The sequence below is a fragment of the Maniola jurtina genome, chromosome 3, assembly GCF_905333055.1.
Source record: "Maniola jurtina chromosome 3, ilManJurt1.1, whole genome shotgun sequence".
NCBI lineage: Eukaryota > Metazoa > Arthropoda > Insecta > Lepidoptera > Nymphalidae > Maniola > Maniola jurtina.
This window is the reverse complement of record NC_060031.1, coordinates 2,736,844-2,764,023: the sequence shown is the minus strand read 5'-3', so window position 1 is coordinate 2,764,023 and position 27,180 is coordinate 2,736,844. Positions and strand designations below refer to the sequence as shown.

The following is a 27,180-nucleotide window of genomic DNA, read 5'->3' as shown; positions in this document are numbered from 1 at the left end:
TTAAAGAAATAAAAAAGAATATGCAGAGTCAATTCTGTCATCATAGAAGTGAATAAAATCTGCTTAGAATATACAGAGACTAGTTAAATGCAGGAAAAAAACTAGTACATACAAAGAAGACAAAACAGGATGAAAATAGAGAAAATTTTCTTATTAACAGTTGTTATGAAATCAACCGGAAAATCAACTTGCTATGATACTAATATTATATCGACTATGCTATAATGATATAAAAAATGTTAACAAAATGACAGTTGCATTGTGTTAGCTTACGTGGGAGTTATAAATAATCTTTGATTTCCTGTTAGAAAGTGACAGAAATGAAACAAAGAAATAACAAGCAAATCATCTGCGACAATTAAGCTGTGAAAAAGATCCCTTTCTGCTATGCATCATCATTCAGCAAAAAGTCATTAGCACATTTATATCGACTATATCTATTGCTGATGCCCGCGACTTATTCCGAGTGGATTTAGGTTATTAGGGTTCCGTATCTCCAGAGAAAAAGGAATACCCTTATAGAATCATTTCGTTGTCTGTCTGTCTATCTGTCCGACTCACGCTTGACCGGTTTTTTTAAATATTCTATGGAAGCTCTATATAAGTTGCTTGGCAATGTTATTTTTGAAAAATGTATGGTCTTTTTGACAAATAACAATTTCGCTAAGTAACCCAGATGTACAGATAGATTGATTTACCTATTACTTTCGGCAGTAAGACAATATGTGTTTAATGATAATATTAAGTTTACTAGCTGATGCCCGCAGCTTCGCCCGCGTGGATTGGTCAGATGCCCTGCAGCATCAGGATTGAGGAGTTGGACTCCAAATTTTTTATGAAACAATGTCGCAAAGTTCCTCTATCGATTAAAAAAGAAATGACGCAAATCGGTTCAGAAATCTCGGAGATTTCGGTGTACATAGGTAGAAAAACACAACTCCCTTTTTGAAAGTCGGTTAAAAAAGTAGCCTATTTTACGCCCTGGTCAATCCTCTACTTGCCTGTGAAAGTCCCGTCAAAATCGGTTCAGCCGTTCCAAAGATTAGCCTTTTCAAACAGACAGACAGACAGACAGACAGACAGACAAAAATTTTAAAAACGTGTGATTCAGTTATGGTATCGTTCAAATAACCATATGAGCTTAATATGAGGTAGTTAATTCGAAATTACAGACAGACACTCCAATTTTATTTATTAGTATAGATTATAAAAGTTGTGGTTCGCGCGTGGTTTCAGCATGATATTGGAAGATAGCCAGACATATTCGAAAGAGTCCCAAGCCAGTGCGCAATGGAAATGTAGGAGAGTATGACAAAGAGACCTTTTAATAAAAACTAATAATAAACTGAGACAGAAATATAAAGGTCGAAAAATTGGTGGAAATAGATGTGTTTGGCGTGAGAGCAGCTCTAATGAGGACGTTCACCGTTGTTTGTGGGAGTAGGAGTAAAATCGCACTATGGATACGGCGAGCGACAAATTGTTGTATGTGTAATTAGACTAAAGTGCAACGCACCTCAACCGAGTAGAGTAGAGCACGCAAGACGCAGCGTCATTGTTGATATCAACTTATACTCGGCTTTAATTACTTTTGCACACGGTGGAAATCGGTACAATGCCAACAAGACACGGAGCAAACACGAAGTGCTTTGGTAGTTGCCGCCCGCACCGCTATACCAAAGCAAATAAGGCCGAGTTTGAGTTGCTATCAAAAAATACGCTGCTCGACGAGTGTTTGGGCCTGCTTTCGCTCCGTAGTGTGTGGGTGTATAGAAATTAGAAAGAGTTAGGTCCCCCTAATGTCCCTAAAATCATTGGATACATAACTATGGGTCTTGAGGTTAAGTCTTATCTCAGAGAACCTACTTTTCTCGTAGTTCATTTTTAACCTTGAAGTGCATTCATGGAATGAGGTCATTATATCATTTAGTGTAGTTATGCACTACCGGGACACGTTAATCCAACGACATAATATTCTACTCTCAATAGTATTGCCGCGACAAAAAGTCGTGTAGTAAGTAGATACCCTACTCTGATCCTATCTACACTAAAGCTGTATTTTCAGAAGATAACTCGTCAGCTAGCACTTCCTGTAGTAGTGGGTGCCAAATGATGGGTTCTTGAGAATCGGTCGGCAAACTTTTATATTATACTGTGAAAACATTGTGAAAATTGAGAATTATCACAATCGGTGGTTCAACTTGAAATTTGAAAGTGTATGAATTTGTTAGTGATTCTCTCAAATTGTTGTAGTTTTAGGTATATACCTAGTTTAATTTTAATATAGATTGTACCGATGGGGCTGGCATATAGGACACCTATAAAAGCCCCTTAAAAATATTAGAATAAAAAAAATAAAAATAAACTTGAAATTGGTTTGATTGATCTGTATTATATACTGTTGCTAATGCTGTAAACTTTTAGCAATATTTAGAAGTATTACATTGTCAAAGGTATTCATTTGTCTTTCAATTATTACGGTGTGACTGGTTTATTTAGAAAATAAATATTTTTTTGAAATAAAAATACCAAGCTGGCGCGTCACCTGATGCTAAGTGATTACCGCCACCCATGAACATTTGCAGCACCAAAGGAACAGTCAATGCGTTGCCGGCCTTTCAGGAATTTATTAGGGAAGGGAGTTGGTTCCACAGATTGCAATATGTAGAAAAAAGGATTTGGCACCCAGGTGGTGTGGGTGAAATTGCTTACAGTGAGTTATGTTAGATATTATTTTCCTGCAAGTGAAAATCGGAAAAGCTCCGCGAAAATGGAGCGTCATGATTGTATTTCGTATTTTGCACTCTCCCATAGCGCCATCTGTCATGAACTTTCCGCCATCACATGAACTTCGGTGCCGTTTAGTAAATAAAACCAGTTAATGAGTTTCTTATGTGGGCAACGTAGTTCCAATGTCAGCACTCGGCTTCATCTAGTTCATGGCATTTTCTTAAGATGGCGCTACCAACATTTTAAAATCTCATTTCAAAGCTGATATATATTTAATTAAAAAAATTATTCAGCTAATTTTAATTAACAGAAGTATTGTACTCAAATAATTTTACCCTCGGTTATTTAGATGGTGTTAAAACTCTAGTAAAGTAAGGTAGTAAGGTTTTGTTTTGTTTTTTAACGCATACCTGGTAACTACCCATAATTAGGTTTGTTCCTAGTATACACAGACATCACTGACCTATCCCAGACTGTGATGTCACAAGTTCATTAGCCTCTACCCTGCAAGGGTGCGCAGTGAAAACCCTGAGTTTTTCCCTCTGGAAAAACTGCGGGGTTTTCACTGCGCACCCTTGCGTCTAGTTTACGCGTCAGTGTTACTTGACAGGTTAGAAAAATAATTTCTAACATCAACCAATTAAGAGACCTTTTGCTACCTTTGGTAAACTGTATTTTAACATTTTTAGCCAATAGCCGAACAGTGCCTGGCAATAGATGAAGGATTTATACAGGTTGAGGTGTCAAATCAAGTTGTGTGTTTGCGTCAAAGTTTGGCAAAAGGCTCCAAACATTACAATTATTCGTTTAAGTCAAAATCAAAATGAATCAATAGAACTTAGGTACCTTATACTGAAATATGAAATACCATTTAATTCTTAAGGGCACCTTAAATATTAAATGAAACTTTTTGGCGTTTGCACTTTGCAGTTACCAAAAATAAAAATAAATTCTTTATTTCACTATTTCTTTATTTATTTAGTCTTTTATTAAATTAGTTAAGTAGGTACAGTGTTTTCTGAATTTTCTGATGTTTGCAGTAATTTGATTGACACCTCAAATATTTAATGCCCGTTTTTGACGGTTCAACTTTGATTAGTAGGAGTTTATTGACGTTAACGACTAACCCAATCCGACGACGATTAACGCAATCCCCAAAACAAAACACATAATTTATTTTATGATTTAAGTAACCTTTCAGTGTTTGGGAATTAGAATGCCAAGTGCCAAGTGCAGTGTAAACTAAAAACCAGATATAGATTTTCCAATCAGTTCGCGATAATCCGGCATGGGAATACAAAACATATGGCGGGAGAACGCATTCCAGTGCGAATGTTCTGGAAACTGGACTCATTCAGTGCTGTAATCCTTTAGGAGAGACTGGTGACTAGTGTTCTATATACAAAGTGATTTTGTAGTTAGAAAATGGCGAGAAATGGTAAGGATCAAACTTTACTTAGCCACAGAGTTCACACAAGATAAAGTTATAAAAATTCTGGTTTTTATTTTATGGTATACTTACAAGCAAATTTTCACTTGTATCATAATTCGTAATAGATGGGCCAAAACCCTTCTCACTCTGAGAGGAGACCCTATGATAAGTATTAACCCGGACTTAGGATGAGTTGAGATATATTATAAAGGTGGTTTCGACATCAATGGATGAAATACGTGATTGTGATGAAATCTGTGAATAACATGATGATGTAAACCTTTATATTCTATTCCATCAGCCTGTATGCATCCACCGCTAGACATAGGCATTTCCAAGAGCACGCCACCAAACACGGTCCTCCGTTTCCTCATCCACCCACTCCCCGCCACCTTCAGGTCTGGAGGTCGTCCCAATGCTTACTCGTACGCGGTCTCCACTCCAGAACACGTCTGCCCCATTGACCGTCGGTTGTGGGACAGACATGACCTGTCCAGACCTTTACAAATGCTTTGACACACAAACCTTTATAAGTGCCTTGCTTATGAAGTACACATTATTTATTTATTTTTCTCTCAAAGAGCATAATATTTACGTACTACCCACACATTACCAGACGCACTCTTACTGTGACTTACTAGTAAACAGGTGCGGCGTACATTCCAACGCGAGTACTATAAAGGAAATGATATAAAAAAGTTTGCGGTGCTTTAGAAAAAGCTGCCCAGACTCCGTGTCACTTGTTATTCCGCTTATTCTAATAAGAGGTTCTGCAAACCTTGCAACTCATTTCATCCTTTAGGCTTCTTGTACATGGAGCCGGAATCCAAATGTGTTTTAGGGATGAAAAAAATCGTTCAATGCGAGTACCGCCATTTCGTGTATATTGTGAGATCCCAGTGTCTGATTTCTAGCCAATATTATTTTCCCGAAAAATTTTGTTAATAATGGAAATACGACCCTCAACAATGAGTAATACGACACAATGAGAGAAATCTCTATTCAGTCTCTACCATCCCCTCTACCTACTCTATGATAAGAACTTCTTATCTTCATTATTATGAGTAAATCTAATAATACCTATTTAGTATTTATGTATACGGCCTAGCTTTTTTTTTTAAATTTGTAGGCTAGAGCTTGGCGCAATCAGACTTGCTGGCAACTGGCAAGACGTGATGAGGCAGCCTAAGACCGAGCGTTTTTGCCTAGAAGATGCCTATTCACTCTTGAAGGCACCCATATTAAAATTGGACCTAAAGCCTAGAACAAAAGACCTGGATTACCTACATCACTTACCATTTATCAGGTTAATTCATCGGCTAGCATTAATGTGACCTTAATGTCGTATTCCCGTTAATTGGAAACGAATTAAGGCCCAATTAGCATCTTCGGCGTATTCCTAAGGTTGCCTGCAATTTACGTACCTATGATAGAGTTAGATAGAGATGTCGTATTCCAACTTAAAATTGCACTAGATACCTGAAACAGTTTTAAAAATCTTTGAAAAGATTAAATAATGATGTAAGGTGTTCGGAAAGGGAGAGGACTAAAAATGTGATTTTATAGGACAAAGTGTTGAGATGTTTGTATGACTCCGCCACCATGGCCGTCCAAGTTCAAGACCAACAAACGAATCCGATCCCTATACGGAGAGATGTGAGGCAAGGAGATGTAATATCTCCCAAACTTTTCACCTGTGCTTTAGAAGACGTGTTTAAGGTATTGGACTGGAATGGTCGAGGCATAAACGTGAATGGCGAAAATATCTCACACTTGCGATTTGCGGATGACATAGTCATACTGGCTGAATCGCTGCAACACCTTGAGGAAATGCTTATCGAGCTTAGCTGTTCTTCCAGACGAGTAGGTCTTGAGATGAATATAGACAAAACGAAAGTCATGTTTAACGAACACGTTACCTCAAGACCCGTCACCGTCGGCAATGTCAGCATCGAAGTTGTTCAGGAATATAACTATCTCGGCCAGATTATAAAATTCGGTAGAAACAACTTCGACAAGGAGGCTGACAGAAGAATCCAGCTGGGCTGGGCAGCATTTTCAAAGTTACGTCAGGTCTTCGAATCGTCGATACCGCAAAGCCTTAAGACTAAGGTCTTTAATGAGTGTGCCCTACCTGTGATGACGTATGGAGCTGAAACGTGGACACTGACAGTTGGCCTCGTCCACAAACTAAAAGTCGCTCAGCGCGCTATGGAGCGAGCTATGTTGGGTATTACTCTCAGGGATAAAATCCGGAACGAGGAAATTCGCAGGAGAACAAAAGCGACCGACATAGCTCAAAGGATTAGCAAGCTGAAGTGGCAATGGGCAGGCCATGTCTGTCGCAGAACCGACGGCCGTTGGGGCAGACGTGTTCTGGAGTGGAGACCGCGTACCGGTAAGCGCAGTGTAGGACGACCTCCAGCCAGCTCCGGAGCGGGTGGATGAGGAAGGCGGAGGACCGTGTTTGGTGGCGCACTCTTGGAAAGGCCTATGTCCAGCAGTGGACGCTTACAGGCTAATGGATATAGGACAAATTAAAAAAAATTTAATCGTCGAATTAATTAGGCGTAGGAATATTAGAGAGAGAAGGTTGATTAATAGCCAGGGTAAGACTTCAGCCTCCTCTTTGGGGGTCTATATACCTACCAAGCAATTAAACAGTATGAAGTATCACATGTTTTAACGATGGAGGAAATCTGAGTTCTCCATAATATTCTCAAATGTGTGTGACGTCTTGGTATCTGCACTTGGCCAGCGTAGTTGGCTTAGTTCTAACCAATATTTAAAAACTTTGCAAAGGTATGGAAATCGATAGTGCAATTTGAAATACATATCTACAATACCTATAGGATTAGGTAATTTATTTAGATAATATCAATTTAAAAATAGGTCAGTATAAGCATCTATACGAAGCAATATCAGTCTTATTCATAAAAATCCCTTATTATAGGTTTAAAACGTTCGTTAGCTAAAATGCTCATTAGGCCTATTAAACGTTTCATAACTTTCTTTATTCATAAAGATTCAATAAACCTCTCACAACTAAATTCTCGCTATAGGCTAGTTTCGCTTTGTTAAGTTGTCGTTCTGATGAATTCATAGACAAAATTGCAAAAAAACTGGGTTCTACACAGAAAAGTGACGCAGGTGTGACATTTGTTTTCGGTCAATTGTCTGAGTTCTGTAGGATAGTTAGGTATTCGTTCGGAGTTTTGTTCCGATTTATTTAATTAAAAATGGAAACAGGATGGAATTTAGAAATTAGCGTTTGATTTTATTATACTATTTAAAAAAAACGTTTATTAGGTAAAAGTATGTATTAGATACAGTACCTGGACATTCATGGAATAAAATCCTTTTTTTTTTTAATTGAAAATATTACAATAAAACTTAAAGCTAGCCTTATCTAATTACTATAAAAATCATGCCCGCGTGGAATGGTGCCAAGAATACTGGCTGCATTTTCACGCTGGACAGCCAGGCTGATCCGTTGCGCAAAAAATGAGCCAGCCCTTTTTTTACCCAAATCCTTCTCGGTTTATGTAGTTAAGTAGGTACTGAGCTGCATCACCGCGCCGCCATATTTCTTACGTTAGAAGAAATCACATATGGTTTATAGTAGGGTTCAGCCTGTTATAAGTTATGGAGCCGTTATTGAACTCTTTTAGCACTATTGAACGTTTATGAATAATGTTTTTGAGAACTTTGCTTATAACAAGCTAATAAAGCTTCTACAAATTTTTATGAATAAGACTTTCATTTTACTATTTCCTCAGTAGGTGGGTGTCCTAATAACTGACTTTCAAGCCAATCTTTTAAATCTTGTAGAAACACATTTAATTAATACGAAATTGTCTTCTAATCAACTCGTCAATCATGACGACGCTAGAGGCACCGTTGGCTAAAAGTCAAGATTCCATAAATGGTCGTCGCCCACTAGCCGTTTATGACCCGGATAAAATTAATTAAATACCAACGCAACGTGTGAGTAGTGAGTACTCGACGACATCGACATAATAATTATTTCAAACATCTATTCTAACATCTATTCTAACATGACGCGTATCACTTTCTCACTTTATTAAGCTTCGTTCTTTCCATTAAATTTTATCGAATGAATGAGATGCTGAATTGAGGATTGGCAGACTTCATACACCTTTGAGAACATTATGGAGAATTCTGCGGTATGCAGGTTTACTCACTATGTTTTCCTTCGTCGTCAAAGATATTTAATAATACAAAATTCCTTTGAATTTTGAACTTTGTACTGCAAAGTTCAAAATTCTAAACTAGTCAAAGTATACGTTTATTTGAACACATCTTATTGTTAGGACGATAACCGCTAATACATTTAATATGCATTTTAGATATCCAAAGAAATATCTGAAATGCATATTTATATGCTCTTCTTTTTCGTAAACTGCTGCCTCATTAGTTGCTTTGAGTTTTGGACAAAGAATATCTACTGGCAAAAGTAGTAGTAGTAGCTAGGAGACAGGTCTACCTCTATTGTAATGTAACAAATGATTTGTATAATTTGGATTACTGATATAAATAAATGATAACGTCATTTTAACTTAACACAATTATTTATACAGTCCAACAAAAAATAACAACAAAAATAACTAAATATGGTAGGCAATAACTTTAAGACTAATCTTGTAGTATCTAACATAGTTAAATCCAAATGCGCCATGTCAGTGGGATGATGGATTAGATAGCAATAATGCTTATAAGTCGTAGATAATTGGTTTGATGTATTCCGCTGATCTCTAACGCAGCGGCAGGGTGAACTAGAGTGAGGAAACTCTCGGTTTGATCGAATGGCATCTTTCAAATATTAGGCACAGCTTCCGTGCTAACCCGGTGCGGGATAGCGCGGGTGACGTGCAGGTGTGCAGGGCATCCAACCACCTCATACTCCGATTGCCATCTCCACCTGTCGCGAACTATAACTTTGAAAAGATAGAGGTGTGTGGTTAAATCCCGGACATCCCCAATAGGAGGCCGAAGTTTTACCCACTAGGCTATCACCGCTTTTTAGATCTATGCCACTCATTCTCATCCATCATTTGAATCTATGCCACTTTTACTGTACTTCAGTAGGTACTTAGTGAACATACAAGTTATCACTTTCGTCACTGGTAGTAAGCAACACCGTGGCTTAGCGGTCAGAGCGTCGGGCACGAATTCAGAAGACGCAGGTTTGAATCCTGCCGGTTCCGCAATTTTTGACATGTATTTTTAAAAAATCTGTTAATTATGTTTGAGCATATATCTGAATTAAAAGCTTACCTTTAAGATTCAACGTTTTGGGAATTGAAATTCAACATTTTGCGAATCTAACATTTTGGGATTCAACATTTTGCAAATTCAAAATTATGAGAATTCAACATTTTAGGAATTCAACATTTTGGACCTGAAGGAGAAATTCCCATGAAGTGTAGGCAAAAACACAATCATAAGAAGTTAATCTATGTCATTTGCTTCTTAGATTAGACGCATTATCCAAAGGTTTCTCCACGCTCGGCTGAGCATGGGAGCGGCAATGACCATGATTCGTTACGGTCTGTTCTCAGTCGCTGTCATTACTACTTTGTTCATTAGTGCGCTTTGTTTTGCCTGTCCTTTTGGTTCCGCGAGCTAAGTGCCTACCTATTGTGGGAACACCTTTGTGACAGATGTTAGAAATTGAACGTTTTATTATTTTTAACCCCCGACCCAAAAAGAGGGGTGTTATAAGTTTGACGTGTGTATCTGTGTGTCTGTGTATCTGTGTATCTGTGTATCTGTCTATGGCATCGTAGCGCCTAAACGAATGAACCGATTTTAATTTGGTTTTTTTTGTTTGAATGGTGGCTTGTTCGAGAGTGTTCTTAGCTATAATCTAAAAAAATTGGTTCAGCCGTTCAAAAGTTATCAGCTCTTTTCTAGTTTTCTTTTAGAAAAGAAGGTTAGATAACCGTTAGGTTCATAATATTATGTCAATTGACAAATGTCAAGCTGTCAAGATGGACGTTGCCTAAATACATAATTATTTATTTGAAAATGATGTTTTGGAAAACTCAAATACCTTGTCAAATACTTTGGATCGTCGGGGGTGTTATAAATTTTTAATTTACACTTGTTGGTACTTTGGAGGTGTATTTGCTGAAGGTTTCAGTTCAACTTTGACATTGATATTTTACAGACTTTGTTTTATAATAGGTACATGATAGAACATAACATGGTACTAAAAAAGGATAGAGAATAGGCACTTTCTAGCGCACTCCATCTTAGGGCACATCATCACCTACTGTTTAGTGTGATTGTAATCAAGCGCAAGCCTATGTAGTTGAAATATCTATTGTCTGTGCGGCATTGGCCATTGTATGATGATGGTTGTAAAAGCTATAGCTTGGCAATTTTTTGTTCTCTGAGATATTTTGTATAAGTAATAATATAAGTGCAGGAAATTAGAAGGTATTTTTAATAACGAATTATACACAATTTTTACCACTATAAGGGACAGGATGATATGTGCATATAAAACCGAATTAGAATCTTTATACAGAGCAACTAGTAGTAAACATGAACTTTTCCACCCAGATAGGAAGCCAAGCATTCCTTGAACTGCACACCGCGTCCCGCATTCCCTTTCGCGATGCCTTCCGAGAATACTGGCTCAAGATCCGCTATTCACTAGGCTGTGACCTTCCTCCAGCCACCACTGTACTTTGTAGACAATATAGTCATATACCACATTCTACTTCAGCAATTGTTCTTATTTGACATTGGTTGGTATGAATTGCATTGTTCCGATTATTACCCATGGGATTTATTAGACTTCATAATAAATGATACTGTAGATAGAAAAGACTTGCCTGTTGCTTGCTCGGTAAAGTAGAAATACCATACGATTTATGTTCGTACATGGCAATTGGCAATTTAGCAACTAAACACTACTACTAATTTCTAGATCTGCACCACTAAATTGTGCTACAACTATGATGTCGATAGCGCAGGTCTCATTATAATTATGTAGCTACCCAAAATAGGCTAAAACTCTAGAATAATACCATACTTCATTGGAGGTTTTGATTTAGTAGATTAGTGACACACAGATCTCAAAACGTTGAAATCGAATAGGAACCCTAAAACGGCAACAAAATAAAAAATTGCACTAGATTTAAGTATCGTTAATCGCATGCTATTTGGAAGACCCTAAGCCTAAATCACTCTGTCAAATTAAAACTAGTACAATGGTCGCAGTATAGTCGCCCACACGTCCCAATTAAACGCAATTCCGTACCAAATCCGATCCGAAGCCCCCTTGAGGCTGTCATCACAGCATGCTGCGCGTGAACGCAGCCTCCGAGCCTTGTCAGTCGTACCGTACCCATCAATCTGCTAGCGCTCGTTGTACGCGCGTGCTACCATTTCCGCACGTTTTGACAGCAGACGTATTTTTTCCGTCAAATTTTAGTGTCATTATTGTGCCGTATTATGAGTTTCAACAATAAATAATCTGTGAGCGCTCACTGTAATGTACGCGCGTGCCATAATTTCCGCACAATTGACGCATGCATTGTTGTAAAATTTTAGTGACGTTTGTGTTCTATTATTGGGGAATTTCGATTATAAAACGTTCGTTCAAAAGTTTGTAAAAGTTGTGCCGTGTGAAACTTTAAATTATTATTTAACGTGAAAGTTTCAATTATTTGGACAGCTGACATTCGAAAAGATTTTGTGAAAAGTGTGCCGCGTAATTTGCGCTATTTTGACAGCTGTCATCCGTAAAAAAAGCGTGAAATCTTTGCGGTGTTATTTGAATACTTTGACAGTAGACGCATACGTCCGTTTACGTTTTAGTGCCGTGTAATTGGTAACACTAAATGGATGTGTGAGACGAATTCGGTAATCTATGTCCAATTCGCGTAAAGTCGAATCCGCAGTCAAGGGTCGAGAATTTTGAGAGAGTTCTTTATTCCATACTCACTGTAATGTATGGCTAATGTATCTTTACATAGACAAAAGACGTAGGTACTCTAAGTGGATGTATGAGAAGATTTGTTTCTTGACATCAGCAGTGAAAACGAAACGAAGAACTCTTCTTAGAACACTGGACCGTTGGCTGTGGGGTTGACGCTAAAATAACTCAAAGCTGAACACCTACGAAGCTGGATGACGACCTGACTAAAAAAGTGCATTAGAGCTGAAAGAGATATTATACGATCGTAAATATACCTAATGTTTTGTTTATAGTAGTGAAAATAGTCCCTTTCATTTTCATTTTATAAACTTTGACACCTAAAAAGTATCATTATTTGGCAGGTATATCAATCATCTTGTTACAATGTATTGCATAGGCTCGTTTAATTTTTCAAGTTAACGTTAATGCGTAAAATCTGTCATTTAACTATCCACGGGATAATCTAGTCGTCACTTCCCGCAGGAAACATTGTAAAAAGAAAAAGTGGAAAAGAAAGAAAATTCAGTTTGCTTTGGGATTTGCGGACAACGAAAAGCAACATAGTTTACAAAATGTGTTAGATACTTTTGAAATTCTAGTTTATTAAGACAACATCGACTTATTATGAAACCGTAACTGACTGCACCAGATAAGAAGGGTTAGGTTTTGTTTATTTAAAATTGTTTCATTTTTAAACGCCCGTGGCGGAACGATTGTTACGCTGGCATTTAAAACTAATTTGTCCTTTAAAAACGTTTAGAATGGACGTTTGCCACTTCGAGCTGCTTTCTTTGCAATTCAGAGTGCAACGTAGTACTTGATTCGTTATGAATGTCAGCAGTCAATCATAAAACTTTATAATGTCAAAGATATCTAAACGTTATATTAGTAACAGACAGGATAAATCCGACGAAAAGCCCAGGCGACATAAGAAGACTATCTTTGGCTCATGTCCTTGTAAAGTGAAAGCTTTAATAAGTGTACTGGAAAGGATTGAACCTTACTTATGAAAACCAAATATTTAAGTTCAAACACAACAACCTATCATATGTCACTAGAGAGTTTCATCGCCCACCTTCTATCTCCATCATCAGGCACTTGTCACAGACTTTTTTGAAAAGTACTCATACAAAAGCAAATAAGTCCAAATTCTACTGTCCTGCAATAACCTATAAGCAATCACAGAGTAACATTTCACAGGGAACTGGTAACAAACGCTTCGACGTCACTAGCAGGCGTCAAATGTTACCTAGGTTTGACGCTAGGTAATCACAGAGTAACATTTCATAGGAACTTGTAACAAAACGTCGAGGCTTCGACGTCACTAGCAGGCGTCAAATGTTACCTACATTTGACGCTAGGTAGCCTATGAAATGCGTACTTTTCTTTGGTCTAACGTCACCCATAGCCTAATATTTACATTTCGTCGATTCAGGATAAAACCGAGAGTTCTCTCAATCTAGTTCACCCTGATAGAGTTCCAATGTATACCTACCTCCCACGGCCCACCTCCATCATCAGAGTCGCTCAATGGAACCATAGTCATCTATTGCCATGTCAAATAACTCAATCGAACAAATGGAAGTAGCCGAAATATGAGTGACCGATTTACACGGAATGACAAAATACGGACAAAAAGACCTAAAAAAAGCTTTTTAAAAGCGCCTTTCACTTTTCAAACTTTTTCGAACAATCAAATATTTCAATATATCCGTACGTTTCAGTTTCTATCCTAGTACTTGTTTACTTATAAGTACGCATAGATCGTGCTAGATGTCTATTTCAATGCTTATCATTTATTAATAGGCACTGCTTGTGCGTTTGTTTATTTGCGGCCGTAACCTTCTCGATACGGTGTGAAACTTGACGCAGATCCCTACTGGCAGCTCCGATGCATAAATGCATTAGAGACGCTTCTTACTTTGAAACATTAAGAGAAGTGTCCTCGGAGCGTGCCCTATACAAACGTTGTTTGATTCTCATTTGAATATTCACCAATAAAACTCGAAATTTTGTAAACACGATTTGGAAATAAACATCTGTGTGTCTGTGGTTTGCCAAATATCCGTAAAAATTTTAGTTTAAAAGTTACACATGTTTAAAAATTCACATTTAAATCTGTGTAACTTCATTACATTTTTGCTGAAATCCGGTAAACTGTAGATACAATTATTTTCTAGAACTTGTCAACAAAATTTCATAGTTTGATTGGTTATACTTAATATTGAAACGAGAATCAGACTACGTTTGTATTCAGCATGTTCCGCAGCGCTCGAGATGTACAAAATTCTTCTTTCCTTCTTAGCTCTGGAGCATGCTGGAAGAATAGACTCTGTCAAGTTAAATATACTAAAATAAACTCTTCTTTGTTATCGTCCCCTCGAAGAGCGGCTGTGTCCTGGTATTCACTGCAATGTTGTTTTATGGTACCATCGGCATACATAATATAATGTTGTGGCACCCTTGGCTAATATTCTTTCTCCTCTCTGACAGCTGCCTTCCTTGTGCACTTATGTAATTCAACTTCCATCGCAACCCTCACTTAGTCTGTCCATCTCACATAGAAAATAAACTCTACCTTTTGCTAATTTGCAGACCAATATTTGAAAACCATTTTGATTTGAATTTTAGCCTAAATATAGGGTGTGCTAACAAAACCAGATGCTAATTCAATTAAAATCATGTTCAGTTTATCTATTTATGATTCTTATGTTTCTGTAGTGTTATGTTATGGACGCTACCATCGACATAGAATATTGTGGCACCCTTGACTAATATTCTTTCTCCTCTCTGAAAGTCTTCATTGTGCACCTATATAATGTAGCTTCTATCGCAACCCTCACTTGTCTGCCCATCTCTCATGGAAAATAAACTCTACCTTTTGCTAATTTGCAGGCCAATATTTGAAAACAATTTTGATTTGGATTTTAGCCTAAATATAGGTTGTGCTAACAAAACCAGATGCTAATTCAATTAAAATCATGTTCATTTTATCTATTTATGATTCTTATGTTTCTGTAGTGGCCTTGGCAGTACATAAAATGCCATAGTGCTGCCTACTTGAACGCCTACATCGGTTTATAATACATAGGCAAATTATAAATAATTAGTGCTATAAATATTTTTCATTGTTGTAGATAATAGTAGGTTGACAAAGAGGTCTGTAAAAAGCTAGATGTTTCTCCCTTACCTGTTTTTCTATTACATAGGATTATGGTATGAAATTGAAATCTAAGAGGTAGTTAAGGCTATGAGTTTAGTTAAAGTTAAGGGTTTTTCCTTTATCTAAACTCACGTCAAAGGGCCACAATTCAGCTACCGGCACCTGTTCAACTTAAATTTATCTTTGGACTACAAAAACGGTTCTAAAACAATCTTTTCTACAAAAAATAAATATATTTTTGCCTAACGACAATTTCCGCTGGGTTTTTAGGGCGCCGGTCGCCCGCCCACCACTCGCCGGAATAGTCTCCTCTCTTATGTAATCAGCGAACGTAAATTACAGGTGTGGGACCGAGCGTGAGCCCTTCACATTTAGCTGTGGTCCCGTATGTTGATAATTACATACAATTTGTATTATGACTTTCTAAACCACTGTTTCACGTAATCTATAATTTTCTGTGGGTATGTTGCACAAAATGGACGGAAGGAGGTAATTTCTAATTTTACAAGGGTAATGCCTAATTGCGATCGTTGGATCGAACTAAATGGTCTTCTTTGCCTCATAATATTTCTATTTTACAGTCGTTTTAAGGGGACTAGGTCTGACTGGTCTTTTCAGACTAGGTCTGCTAGAATTTCGCTTAGGTAACTATTTAATTTGAGCGTATTATCAGAATAAGTACCTTTTAAGCAAAGGAATCTTGTCTAGTAATTAGCATTTAGCAAGTTCCACTATAAGACAGCTTTACTATGTATGTAGTGTAGGTACGCGCGTTAGGTCCAGTATCCACCTAAGCGGAGAGGAGATGTGTTCAGTCGACCAATTATATTCCTAATTTTTAAATTTGATTGGTTGACTACACATATCTCCTCTCCGCTTCGCTTAGGTGGGTACCGGGCCTTACGCGCACCTAATTAAGCCGTTATGAAAACCCAAACACACTGATGAAGTCGGTCCCTTATGTTATGAAATATAACGTCGAAACCATCAATCTGACGGGAATAGAACGTCGCGTAACGCCGTCGTCGCCAGCTGAGTAGTGTGACCGTGCTATCATCCGGCATCGCCCGCGCCTCCGATAACCCTACGTCTCACACACCAAAATAACCAGTCTACTTCAAGCAGCAGTCGCAACACGACTGCAGGAAAATTCTGTTCTGCTCCGCCTTTTATACCCCACACGTGAGGGATGGCGTCCGTGCGCACGCGCTCCGCATCCCCTAAATCCGTCTCGTTTTCCCCCGTGTTGGAGAGGAAGTACAGTGCCGAACGTGCACCTAACGCACCCAAGGAAAACCAAGACCTGAGTGCAACGGATTGGCGAAGATATTTCAGCGATTTCAGTTCATATCTAGGTAAGTGCAGAGCAATCGTAACCTGGTATGAGTCAAGTCGCTTTTATTGTACGGCCTTGTTCTATATCGGTAGCGTGTTACTGGAGCGTTTGGGAGGCCACACCGTAAACAAACTGCGTAATCGCAAATTATATTATGATTATTGCAAATCTTTTGTCTCATTGGCTTGTGCAAACTATAGTAATTTATCTTCAGCACTATTCAAGCAATTAATATAATACAAGCAAATGTTTAACACCCCAGTATGACACATTTTATTTGAATACATATTCGTCTGTAAAGTAGTAAACAAATATGCTTGCAGAAGGTTATCGTTATGGTTCGTAGCAATTATTTAATTGCGGCCTTGTAATTGTTCTTATTGATTTATCTTCCAACAATTCTTTCAAAGTCTTAAATGAATATTGATAAATGTGGTTCGTCTAACATAAACATAAGAATTACCATCTAAAAATTAGAAGATAAAAATTCTTCCATCTTTCTTTAAATTTCTAACTCTACTCGTGGAATCCAACAACTCTTTGAAAGCCCAGTTTCAAATCTCAGATTTTCTCAGTTCTGACTCTTCAACAGGCTTGGACCATCGCTCGCGTCTAGAAAAAACCCAAAAGCAGACCCAAATGTATTATGTAATATGTAATCGAATGTTATATTCCGATTTTCCAAAACGTAAAATGAATTCTCAATTTTGCAGATTTTCCAAAACACTAAGATGTGGTCAAATAATAATAAAGGAAACATTTAAAGTCATCATCAGAAAGCTTGAACTAGATACACAACTGTTGTAACATTGTGATTGTCTCTATATATTGCTAAAGACATCAAACATACTGCAAGCTGCACATTGCATCCCGTTAATGGCATCTGAACTGGACACTTGTTCGATACACTTAAAGTAACTTAGACGCTTGGTAATTGGAAATGTAGGTTGACATCTGTGTTGATACTCGTACAATATACTAACGACTGGTAGCACAGACGCGGCATTGTGACATTTTGAAGTGCCCACGTGCTCTTGTTAATTGGACTACACTTTGTTACTAGTATGACTTGATTGGATATTTTGTAAAACAACTTCTTTTAAATCTTAAATCAGAAGTGGGATAACACTTGATTGTCAAGCAACTCCAAGCAAAAATTAACCACGTAGAGTCTAGAGAACTAGAATCTTTTGTGCCAAACCAAGTGAAATGGAGAAATCACAGACAAAAGTAATTGACTTAATAATTATAACTATTTAATATTATAAATACGAAAGTGTGTCTGTCTGTCTGTCTGTCTACTACCTTTTCACGGCCCAACCGTTTAACCGATTCTGACGAAATTTGGTACAGGGTTAGCTTATATCCCGGGAACGGACATAGGCTACTTTTTATCCCGGAAAATTAAAGAGTTTCCACGGGATTCCTAAAAAGTAAAAACCCATCCTCTTAACCAATTTGTATGAAAGGTACCGAGGTAGCTTGCGTCCGTGTAATTGACAAAGGCATTTTATCCCGGAAAATCATTCAGTGCCCACGGGATCTTTAAAAAAACTGAATCCACGCGAACGAAGTCGCGGGGATCCTCTAGTTAATTATAAAGAAAATATATGATCCTGATTATTACCTACCAATATAGGACATATTGGACATAATGGAGACAATATTAATTTTAAACTATAAAGTCCTCTTAAAGAAAAATATGTCCATATCAAATCGTTTATTTACTGTCGAAAATCCGCATAAAATCTAGCGAGAAGAAAGTTATAATAATTGCTAGTTAAATATTTCTCGCAATTTCTTACTATTTTGCCAATTTCTAAGTGAAATGAAGCCCGACACTAGGTATATCAGGGAGGCAGTGTCAACTTGCAGATAACCTTGCGGTTTGATATCATGCTGCGAAACGGTTCGGGTTTACTGCACTACTGCTCTGTCGGCTATCGATAGAACTATAATAATACTAGGTGATGCCCGCGACTTCGTCCGCCCAAATTCCGTTTTTTTAAATCCTGTGAAAACTTTTTGATTTTCCGGGATAAAAGTAGCCTATGTCCTTCCCCGGGATATAGGCTATCTCTGTACCACGGTTAAATGGATAGGTCGTGAAAACCTAGCAGACAGATGGACACACTTTCGCATTTATAATATTAGTATGGATTAATATGTATTTCCTCTTTTCGACTATTATGAATGTAGTTAGTTTTTAGTATTCCGTACCCAAAGGCTTCCCAAGTCAACGGGACCCTATTGTTAAGCCTCCGCTGTCCGTCCGTCTGTCTGTCAGTGGGCTGTATCTCGTGAACTGTACCTAATAGATAGGGACTAGGGAGTTGAAATTTTCACAGAAGGTGTAAATTGTAATTTTCACATTGCCGCTATAACAACAAATAATAAAAAAATTAAAATGGCCGCCATGAAAATTAAAAAGTGTTGTTTCTTGTACGATGGTACGGAACCCTTCGTATGCAAGTCTGACTCGCACTTGGTCGATTTTTATTAGTGGGTCTAAAACTGCATCCAATTATAGTAGGTATCTACTACTGGCGTAGCATAATTAATATTTTGGTGAATCCTTATTTTCATAAAATTGTGTTGTAAACCTAACATCTACCAAACAGATTTTGTCTCAGTTAGTTTATTGACAACGGTCAATTAAAATGTTTTCAGCGTTTATTTAATCTCGTGTTCGTCAAGTTCAGTTCCATACATTTACTTCATAGTACTGCGGAATATAGTTAGAAAACGCCTGAATTAATTCAATGATAAACTCCTTTGCTGTGTCAATGTAGCCTTTACTATTATCCACAGTGTTTACTCAATGCCGCGATCTTGCTCTCAGTTAGAAATCAGGCGCCAATCGTGTTACAAGTACATAGGTAGGTATATTTATACTTCCAGCCATGTGATCTGTATCATTTGTCATTACGTCGTGTGAATATGGTTTCTTATTACAGTACTCAGCATCAGCAATGAGATTGTATTCATTTCTTTGAATGAATCTTCATTAGGAATGTTTTGTTCGTTATTATAAAGTATTTTTAGACTCAGCTTCACTTGTAGAGTTAAGATTTTATTTTTACAATATCATGGTGTTAATTCATCATTATCTAAACACATCGCTGTCCCACTACTGAACACTTGTCTCAGAATGAAAACGTGTTAATCCGGTTATAGTACAATTTTTTTTCTCTTGGCCAAACTAAAATACTAGATAGCCTAACCTAATAACCCTATATCTACTAACCACATTACTTATTTTGTATTCACTTACTTTTTATTCCTATTTACCGTCCGAAACTTCTGGCTTCACGGAAGACCAGCGCTGTGCCTGCGTTCCCGACACAGGCGCAGCAAATGCTGAGTGGAGTCCATTTTGGCACCACACCACGCGTCCCATTTCATATTTTATTTATTTTAAGTTATATTTTTGTTGGTACCAAATAAACAGTTTTTCTTTATTTCTTTCTTTCTATATCTAAAATAATAAGCAACATTGCCATAATCGTATATATACGATTATGGCAATGTTTATATATAAACATCGTCTCTGAGACACATTTTATGGGTTCCAATTTACTGGGCTCCATTATCATATTAATTCGAGGAATTCCTTGCGCAAACTTAAGAAACTGGTTAGGTATCCTTGAAAAAAAAAAAAAAAAACTTGATACTTTTAATGCTTGGTTTGGGAATTTCGCACAATTCTTGATACAGAGTTTTGTTCAACATAAATAAAACGCCCGACATGCCTTCGACTTAGAATTTAGTCATAAAGACGTTTGAGTCATAGAAGTTGGTTTGTTTGAGGGGACAGAATACACAAGTAGGACCTAGGTACTTTTTGCAACATCCTTTTGATGTCGAAACATTTAGGTTTTTAGCATATTTTTGTCTTTGTCTTGTACCAACCGATACTCGACAAACATATTAATATTGTCGTTAAGAGAAGTCGGGACTGGTCGAGACAAATTCCGTAAAGCACGCGTCATCATATGACGCGTCATTATCAACGCGCTGTGGCGCTGGCTGGCGTCAGCGTGTCCATTGATCGACTTACATCTTTAATCGTATTAAGCGCTGGAATATTTTTTAGGGTTCCGTAACTCCAGAGAAAAAAAAGAGCCCTAATTGGATCACTTCGCTGTCTGTCTGTCGTGTCTGCCCTATAGGGTACTTTCTGTTGACCTAGAGTGAGGTTTGGCTAGTACCAATATTTTTTTAATTTATTTGACCGGTTTGAATTCAAGGCTTGCGTCTTGCGCCTGACTTCAACCATACAGAATGAAAAGCAATGAATTAAGGTTTAAGCTATAGATTTAAGTTGCCCAGATGATGCCCAAACTTCTTGCTTTAATGATACTCAAGTTATTTGTGGACCGATATAAAAACGTGTTTAACTCATTAACTGAAATTATCAGAAACGCGAAAAGGTTTCATACAGGCTGGGTATTCAGGACGGTTACACACATTTTTTGTTAGAATTTTGTAGAAATTGAAGCTAAAATCTTCAGATTGTTTTTGTGATTATTTGGTTTACAATTTACCATGATGGATATAGTCATCTTCTCAAGAGTGTTTCTAGTCTCGATCTGGAACTGGGATCCGATTTGATTGACTACAAATAATGCCATAAAACAATCAGTATTTCAGGGGAGGTTATGGGTAGTTATAATATGTAAGTAGGTATTAGGTTTCTTAGTCGTAAATTGCCTGAGGGAAAAATGAAGACAACTCTTTTCACTAGGACGCTAGTTTATAATTGAAAACACATATTTTATACTGTGACGAAATAGGCGTAAACCATTACCAGTAGCTGTTTGTATTCGTTTGTCTAAAAGAAAAAACCACGGAATCCCAAATATTTACGTGAACAATGTGTTAGACCGTGCGCGATTTTTGCGGTCTGCGCTTGAGGTGAATCAGTACTGCATTAGTCCATAAGACAGCCGCGCGCGCCTTAAACCGTCTAGAGGGCAAAGATATTTAAATTTAGAATCCTTCCGCCGCCCTTTTCGTGTAACTTTTTTTTTAACTTTATGAAAGTTCGCGAATTCTTTGCAACCAGTTTGGGAGATCGTTCTCCTTTAGAAACTGACTGGATAACCGAGCAATTTGAATTTGAATTTTCTTAAAAGCAGATTGAGTGGTGGTGATCGTTCGTAAACTGAGGAATAATTTAGAAAATTGAATTATAGTGACTTAAGAGCTATCATAATGTCCAAAGCGCATTATAATGTTAATGACGATGTTTACGGGAAAATATTGAAAACCCATACAAATCTTCAGCCTCAGACCGACTACGCGGATGTGTTCGAGGCAGTTGAAGGATTAGGTATTGTATCCCTTTTACAGTACATTGGTAGAAAATAGATAGAACAGAAGATATGGAATAATAACAGAAATAAACAAAGAAAGCCCTAAATGCTTCTTCTCTCTATTAATCTCTTACTAAGGTTAATGAAATGATGAATCATAGATAATACAATAGAATTTAAAAAAGGAATGTCGTTTTCTTCTCATATAGCTACAAAAACTATTTTCCCTTGGAATCCTATTATATATAATATCAGTGACTTATTGTTATCATATTCACATAGATAAGGGTCTTTAACCTGAACTTATAAATATTCAATTATTTTTCATTAGTCAAGACATTTGTTTAATATTGCTCAACCACTTTCTTTGCCGACTCTACACTCGATACAGAGACTGTAAATCGAAAATAGTTTTTTTTATTACCACGTTTTAGTGATAAACCCAAATTAACATTGCGTAAAAAGACGGCGATGTTTTAAGTGACGAAAACCATAAAACGTTAAGTATCTCATCTCAGAACTGTAGAGCTCTTTGTCGTATCTCAGTAACAATGCTTCTTTAAGCAATTTGACCGATAAGATAACGTACATTACATGAGTACTTATATGATGATACAGATAACGAATTTTTTGTACTAGCCGACTTAATGCTACTCTACTTAAACTACTTAGCTACTCTACATCATTTATCATCCATCTATCCATCCATTAGCCTGTATGCGTCCACTGCTGCACATAGGCCTTTCCAAGAGCGCGCCACCAAACACGGTCCTCCGCATATATCTCATATGTATACCTAATTAGTCGTGACATTAGGATTATTCCGAATGGATTTCTCGGATTTTTTCCCCCTAATGGCTGATGCAATCAGTGCAAATGAATCAATGTGGTAGTCGCAATACTTATTGGCTTGTATTTGTCCTACTAATGTGTCCCTTTCTTCTTTCCTTCGACATGATGATCATCAGGTCTGACCTAAAGCAGTTCTAGGTCGGTTCTTAGTACTACTTACGAAGTTTTCTCTGAGTGCAGTTTTGGCTAGACCTCAGTTTTGCCAAGAGTACCAATTCTACAAATAATGCTTGAGACGATCGCATCTACTGCCTCAATCAATAGTTAACAGGGCTCTCTCCGTCACTTGCTTCATACAATCGTAGTTCCAATTTCATTTGAATATTAAGCAACCAAAGTCCATGAAATTTTGCAGACATATTCTAGAAACTAATACCTGTGTCTTAGGAAAACCACAGACATAGATATTAGTTTCTAGAATATGTCTGCAAAATTTCATGGACTTTGGTTGCTTAATATTCAAATGAAATTGGAACTACATTTGTATGGAGCGAGTGACGGAGAGACCCCTCTTAAGTCTATCGGTCTATGTAATTATTTGTCTTTCTACCAGGAATGTGCGTGGATGTAACGAAGGACGTGTATGAAAACCTACATTATGATCGCTCCATTTGAATACCTAAGCGCATTGAACGCCTTTCTTCTAAACTTGAAATCGAAAAGAATACATGAATCACCTTTTAGTGCATGATTATCGTTAGTATTATTCATGGTCTATGATTATTTGTTAATTAATAAGTTAATTTTTTTGTCGATAATAATCTACAAAAGTGATTGTTCCTCCTCTGGTTTGTACTTTGTTGAATTTTATTTTGAAAGGGTTTGTGTTGCTAACTGTATTGAAAAAATTATGGGACCGTTGAACTCTCCCAAAATAAAACTCGTTTTTGATCACCATTACTTGAAGGCCGGAGAAGCTTTTTTGTAATGCAAAACAGGCGTATTCGCGAAAACAATAAAATCTTAACATTTTGTTATCTGTATTATATACCTACTGGCTGAAAAAAGTACCGCATAAAATAAAGTTTTGATCGATAGAATATGCGATACATGCATTTCAATTCCATATATATAGAACTTTTCTTTCTTTCTGGGCAGTTAAACGTGTCTGTCTGTTGTGCGTGGCACTTGGTAGACAGATTAGCAAAGAAAGATGGTGGTTCCTTGTAACCACAAATTTTTAAGATGCAACTCAATTATTCATAAGTTCACCTTGTGCTGTATAAGCGCCTCATTATACTTAAAGATTATTGATATTGGCACAAAAGGTTTCTTGTGATATTTACTGTTCACCTTCATATCTGTTGAATGTTAATTTTGTCGTGATTCAAAGTTGAGGATAAAATATTGCGTAAAGTTCACTGAAAGAACCTTCCTATTCTGATGTTCTCCTTCCAAATGTGTGGTCATTATACCTATATGTACATATATTACATAATATACGTGTCGACTTGAGATCCCCTTTTTTCGTCGCTTGAAAAGTTACCTAAATCGAAAGAAAAAGTTCTCCCTTTTGAAAGGAAATTCTTTTCAACTGATGAAAATGGAATTCACAGGTCGATGCGTAATTTTTTTTTATATACTCATGTCTTTTTACTCGCATAACTTTTTACATAATATGTAGTCTGATTTTGATGATGCTTTTTTCATTGGATAGGGTATAAAGTCTAAAGTGGTCTAAAGTAGATTTCGACTCAAAATTAGTTACATTAGTTCAGGAGCTTAGTTACTAAACCTGAGGGCCGATTTTTTCAATCGTCAAATGACTTTTAATAACTGAGGAATAAATATATCGTATTGTCAAATTTCCTATACAAAAACTGTCAAACCAATGTATCCCTCAGATAAAAATTATTCAGATTTATTTTATTTTTCGCTTTTCAGTTTCTAACTTCGTCGGTTTAATTTTTTGTTAAGGAGATAATCAATAAGAACGTCAGGAATTTTCTCTTAGCGTTACGATCCACGCAGGAACAGTTTATGGAGCTATAACTTTTGCCAACGACCAAGTTAATTTGTGAACGCGTCGCGTGTTCATTGGCGCCAATTAGAAGACCGTCGATTTATTTTAACCAACATGACATCACATCCAAATGACCTATTCCACTCGTTTATTTAACGTCTGAGTAAATATGTAAACTATGGATAAATCACGCGTTTACATGCAGTTATGTATTATTTATTTATTCTATTCTATTTTATTCAATACAAGTTAGCCCTAGACTGCAATCTCACCTGGTGGTAAGTGATGATGTAGTCTAAGATGGAAGCGGGCTAACCTGGAAGGAGTATGGCAGTTTTCATTAAACCCATATCCCTTTGGTTTCTACACGGTATCGTACCAGAACGCTAAATCGCTTGGTGGCACGGCTTTGCCGGTATGGTGGTATCTAGCCACGGCCGAAGCCATCAACCAGACCAACTATGCTTCACTACTACTTTTGTACGTAAATGTTTTGAAAAATCATCATTATCAGCCCATCGCCGGCTTACAACTGAGCACTGGTCTCCTCTCAGAAGGGCTTAGGCTTGGGGCATAGTCCACCACGCTGCTAGCCAAGTACGGATTGGAGGACTTCACACACCTTTGAGAACATTATGGAGAACTCTCGGACAGGTTTCCTCACGATGTTTTCTTTGTCTGAAAACATTAGTTTTTGAAAATTCCCATATTCTTAAAGCGGTACTTAACTCAAAAAATATTTTTTTGTACATAACGGCGTTTTAATTAAAGGACGGCAGAATATGTGACTAATATCTTGGTCTGTGATTCATAACTGCCCTTTTGTCTAAGTTATACTTAGGTTAGTTATAAATAGTGTCTTCGTTGCTCGTCAACTCAAAATTCCCTTTTATCAATTCCAGATGCCCTGCTAGCGGACCTCCAGAATTCTATAAATCCGGGACGAGTAAGCAGTCCGGTTGGCAGGACCAGTTCGCCGGGCGGCCGGACTAGTTCCCCGGGCCGGACCGGGTCACCACTCGGCCGGGGCAGCTCTCCTGGCCGGTTAAGTTCACCAGGAGGAAGTCTCAGCTCACCCACCTCGACTGGATACGGCTCCATCAATGGCTCGAGGAACATCAGCTCGGATTACGCTAAACCTTCATCGGTAAGTTCAAAAATTTAGTTGTGTTGAAAAACCTAGTTAAAACGCCATAATTCCCCCGCTTATCAAAACTGTTTCAACTCAAAAAACATTTTTTTTTTCAGAACTAACTAACTAACTAACAGATTTTTGTTAAATTACTGAAAATATTAAATTTCTGAAAAATAATCAAAAGGAATCATCATAATGCACTTCTATATCAAATCTGTTTCAACTTTTTTTTAAACTCCTTTTTTGGAACTAAAAAAACTGAATGTTGTTAATGTGCAGAAGACATTAAAATTCTAAAAAAAGACTTAGAAGGAATTATTGTGTTATGCATTAACACAATATTATTCACACATCGTCGATTTAGTATCAAACCGAGAGTTCCCTTACTCTACTTCACTCTGGTAAAACTAAATAGATCGATAAATAACCCACTTCTCAGGTTCAAGTTCAGAGTTCTTTTTAACTGATGCGAACTTTAAAAGTTCGTAGATCCATAGTCCATTTCTCTGAATCTGAGGTCTGATTTGTTTACGTTAGCAAATATGTGACTGACATGACCGTCACCATGTCACAAATGTGTGTCATGAACAGTCTTAATCTATCCAGTTTCCTCCATATAAATACTAGTATGCAGTCATCGTTTGTTTATCCTATCTATCGCTTAATGCCATGAATTACCTACATAATAATAAAGTTGCAATCAATAGACCTGATATAGTGCTAGTTGACCGATCAGCGCGTCGAGCAATGATTGTTGATGTCACTATTCCACATGATGATAATCTAGTGAAAGCAGAAAAGGAAAAAGTATCGAAATACTTGGACCTGGCCCACGAGATTACCGCCATGTGGAGTGTTGACTCAGCGATTATTGTACCGATAGTTGTATCAGTCCACGGTCTTATTGCGAACAGTTTCGACCAACATCTTAAGAAACTGTCGCTTAACTGTTGGATCAAGGGTAAGATACAGAAGGCAGTGGTTCTTGAGACGGCACGCATTGTGAGGAGGTTCCTCACTCTGGAGCCCTGACCACTGACGGCTTGGGTCCAACCCACCCTGTTGCCAGTGGGAGTCATTTTATCATATTTTTATTCAATGTTTTTTTTTTTTTTTTTTCCGTTTAGTTTTTTGTTGTTTATGTTATTTTATTTTTTGTTGTTTCTGTTATTTTTTCTGTTTCTGTTATTTTTTCTATGTTTCTGTTATTTTTTCTGTTTCTGTTATTTCTTCTGTTGTTTCTGTTATTTTTTCTGTTGTTTCTGTTATTTTTTCTGTGTTTATGTTATTTTTTCTG

At 37.3% G+C, this 27,180-nt stretch overlaps 1 protein-coding gene across 6 annotated transcripts in view; it reads left to right on the top strand.

The window, feature by feature from the left end:
* The window catches only part of LOC123880236 (leupaxin), a 66,515-nt gene that overhangs the window by 21,460 nt on the left and 17,875 nt on the right, over window positions 1-27,180 (top strand). For 2 of the 6 annotated variants that reach the window (XM_045928255.1, XM_045928265.1), the window contains exon 2: window positions 25,651-25,895. In XM_045928255.1, coding sequence (XP_045784211.1) covers window positions 25,651-25,895 — 245 coding nt within the window. Of the gene's footprint in view, window positions 1-4,052; window positions 4,169-16,353; window positions 16,635-21,544; window positions 21,951-25,650; window positions 25,896-27,180 lie in introns of those variants that run through there. The other 4 variants (XM_045928271.1, XM_045928236.1, XM_045928280.1 and 1 more) reach the window with 4 other exon arrangements.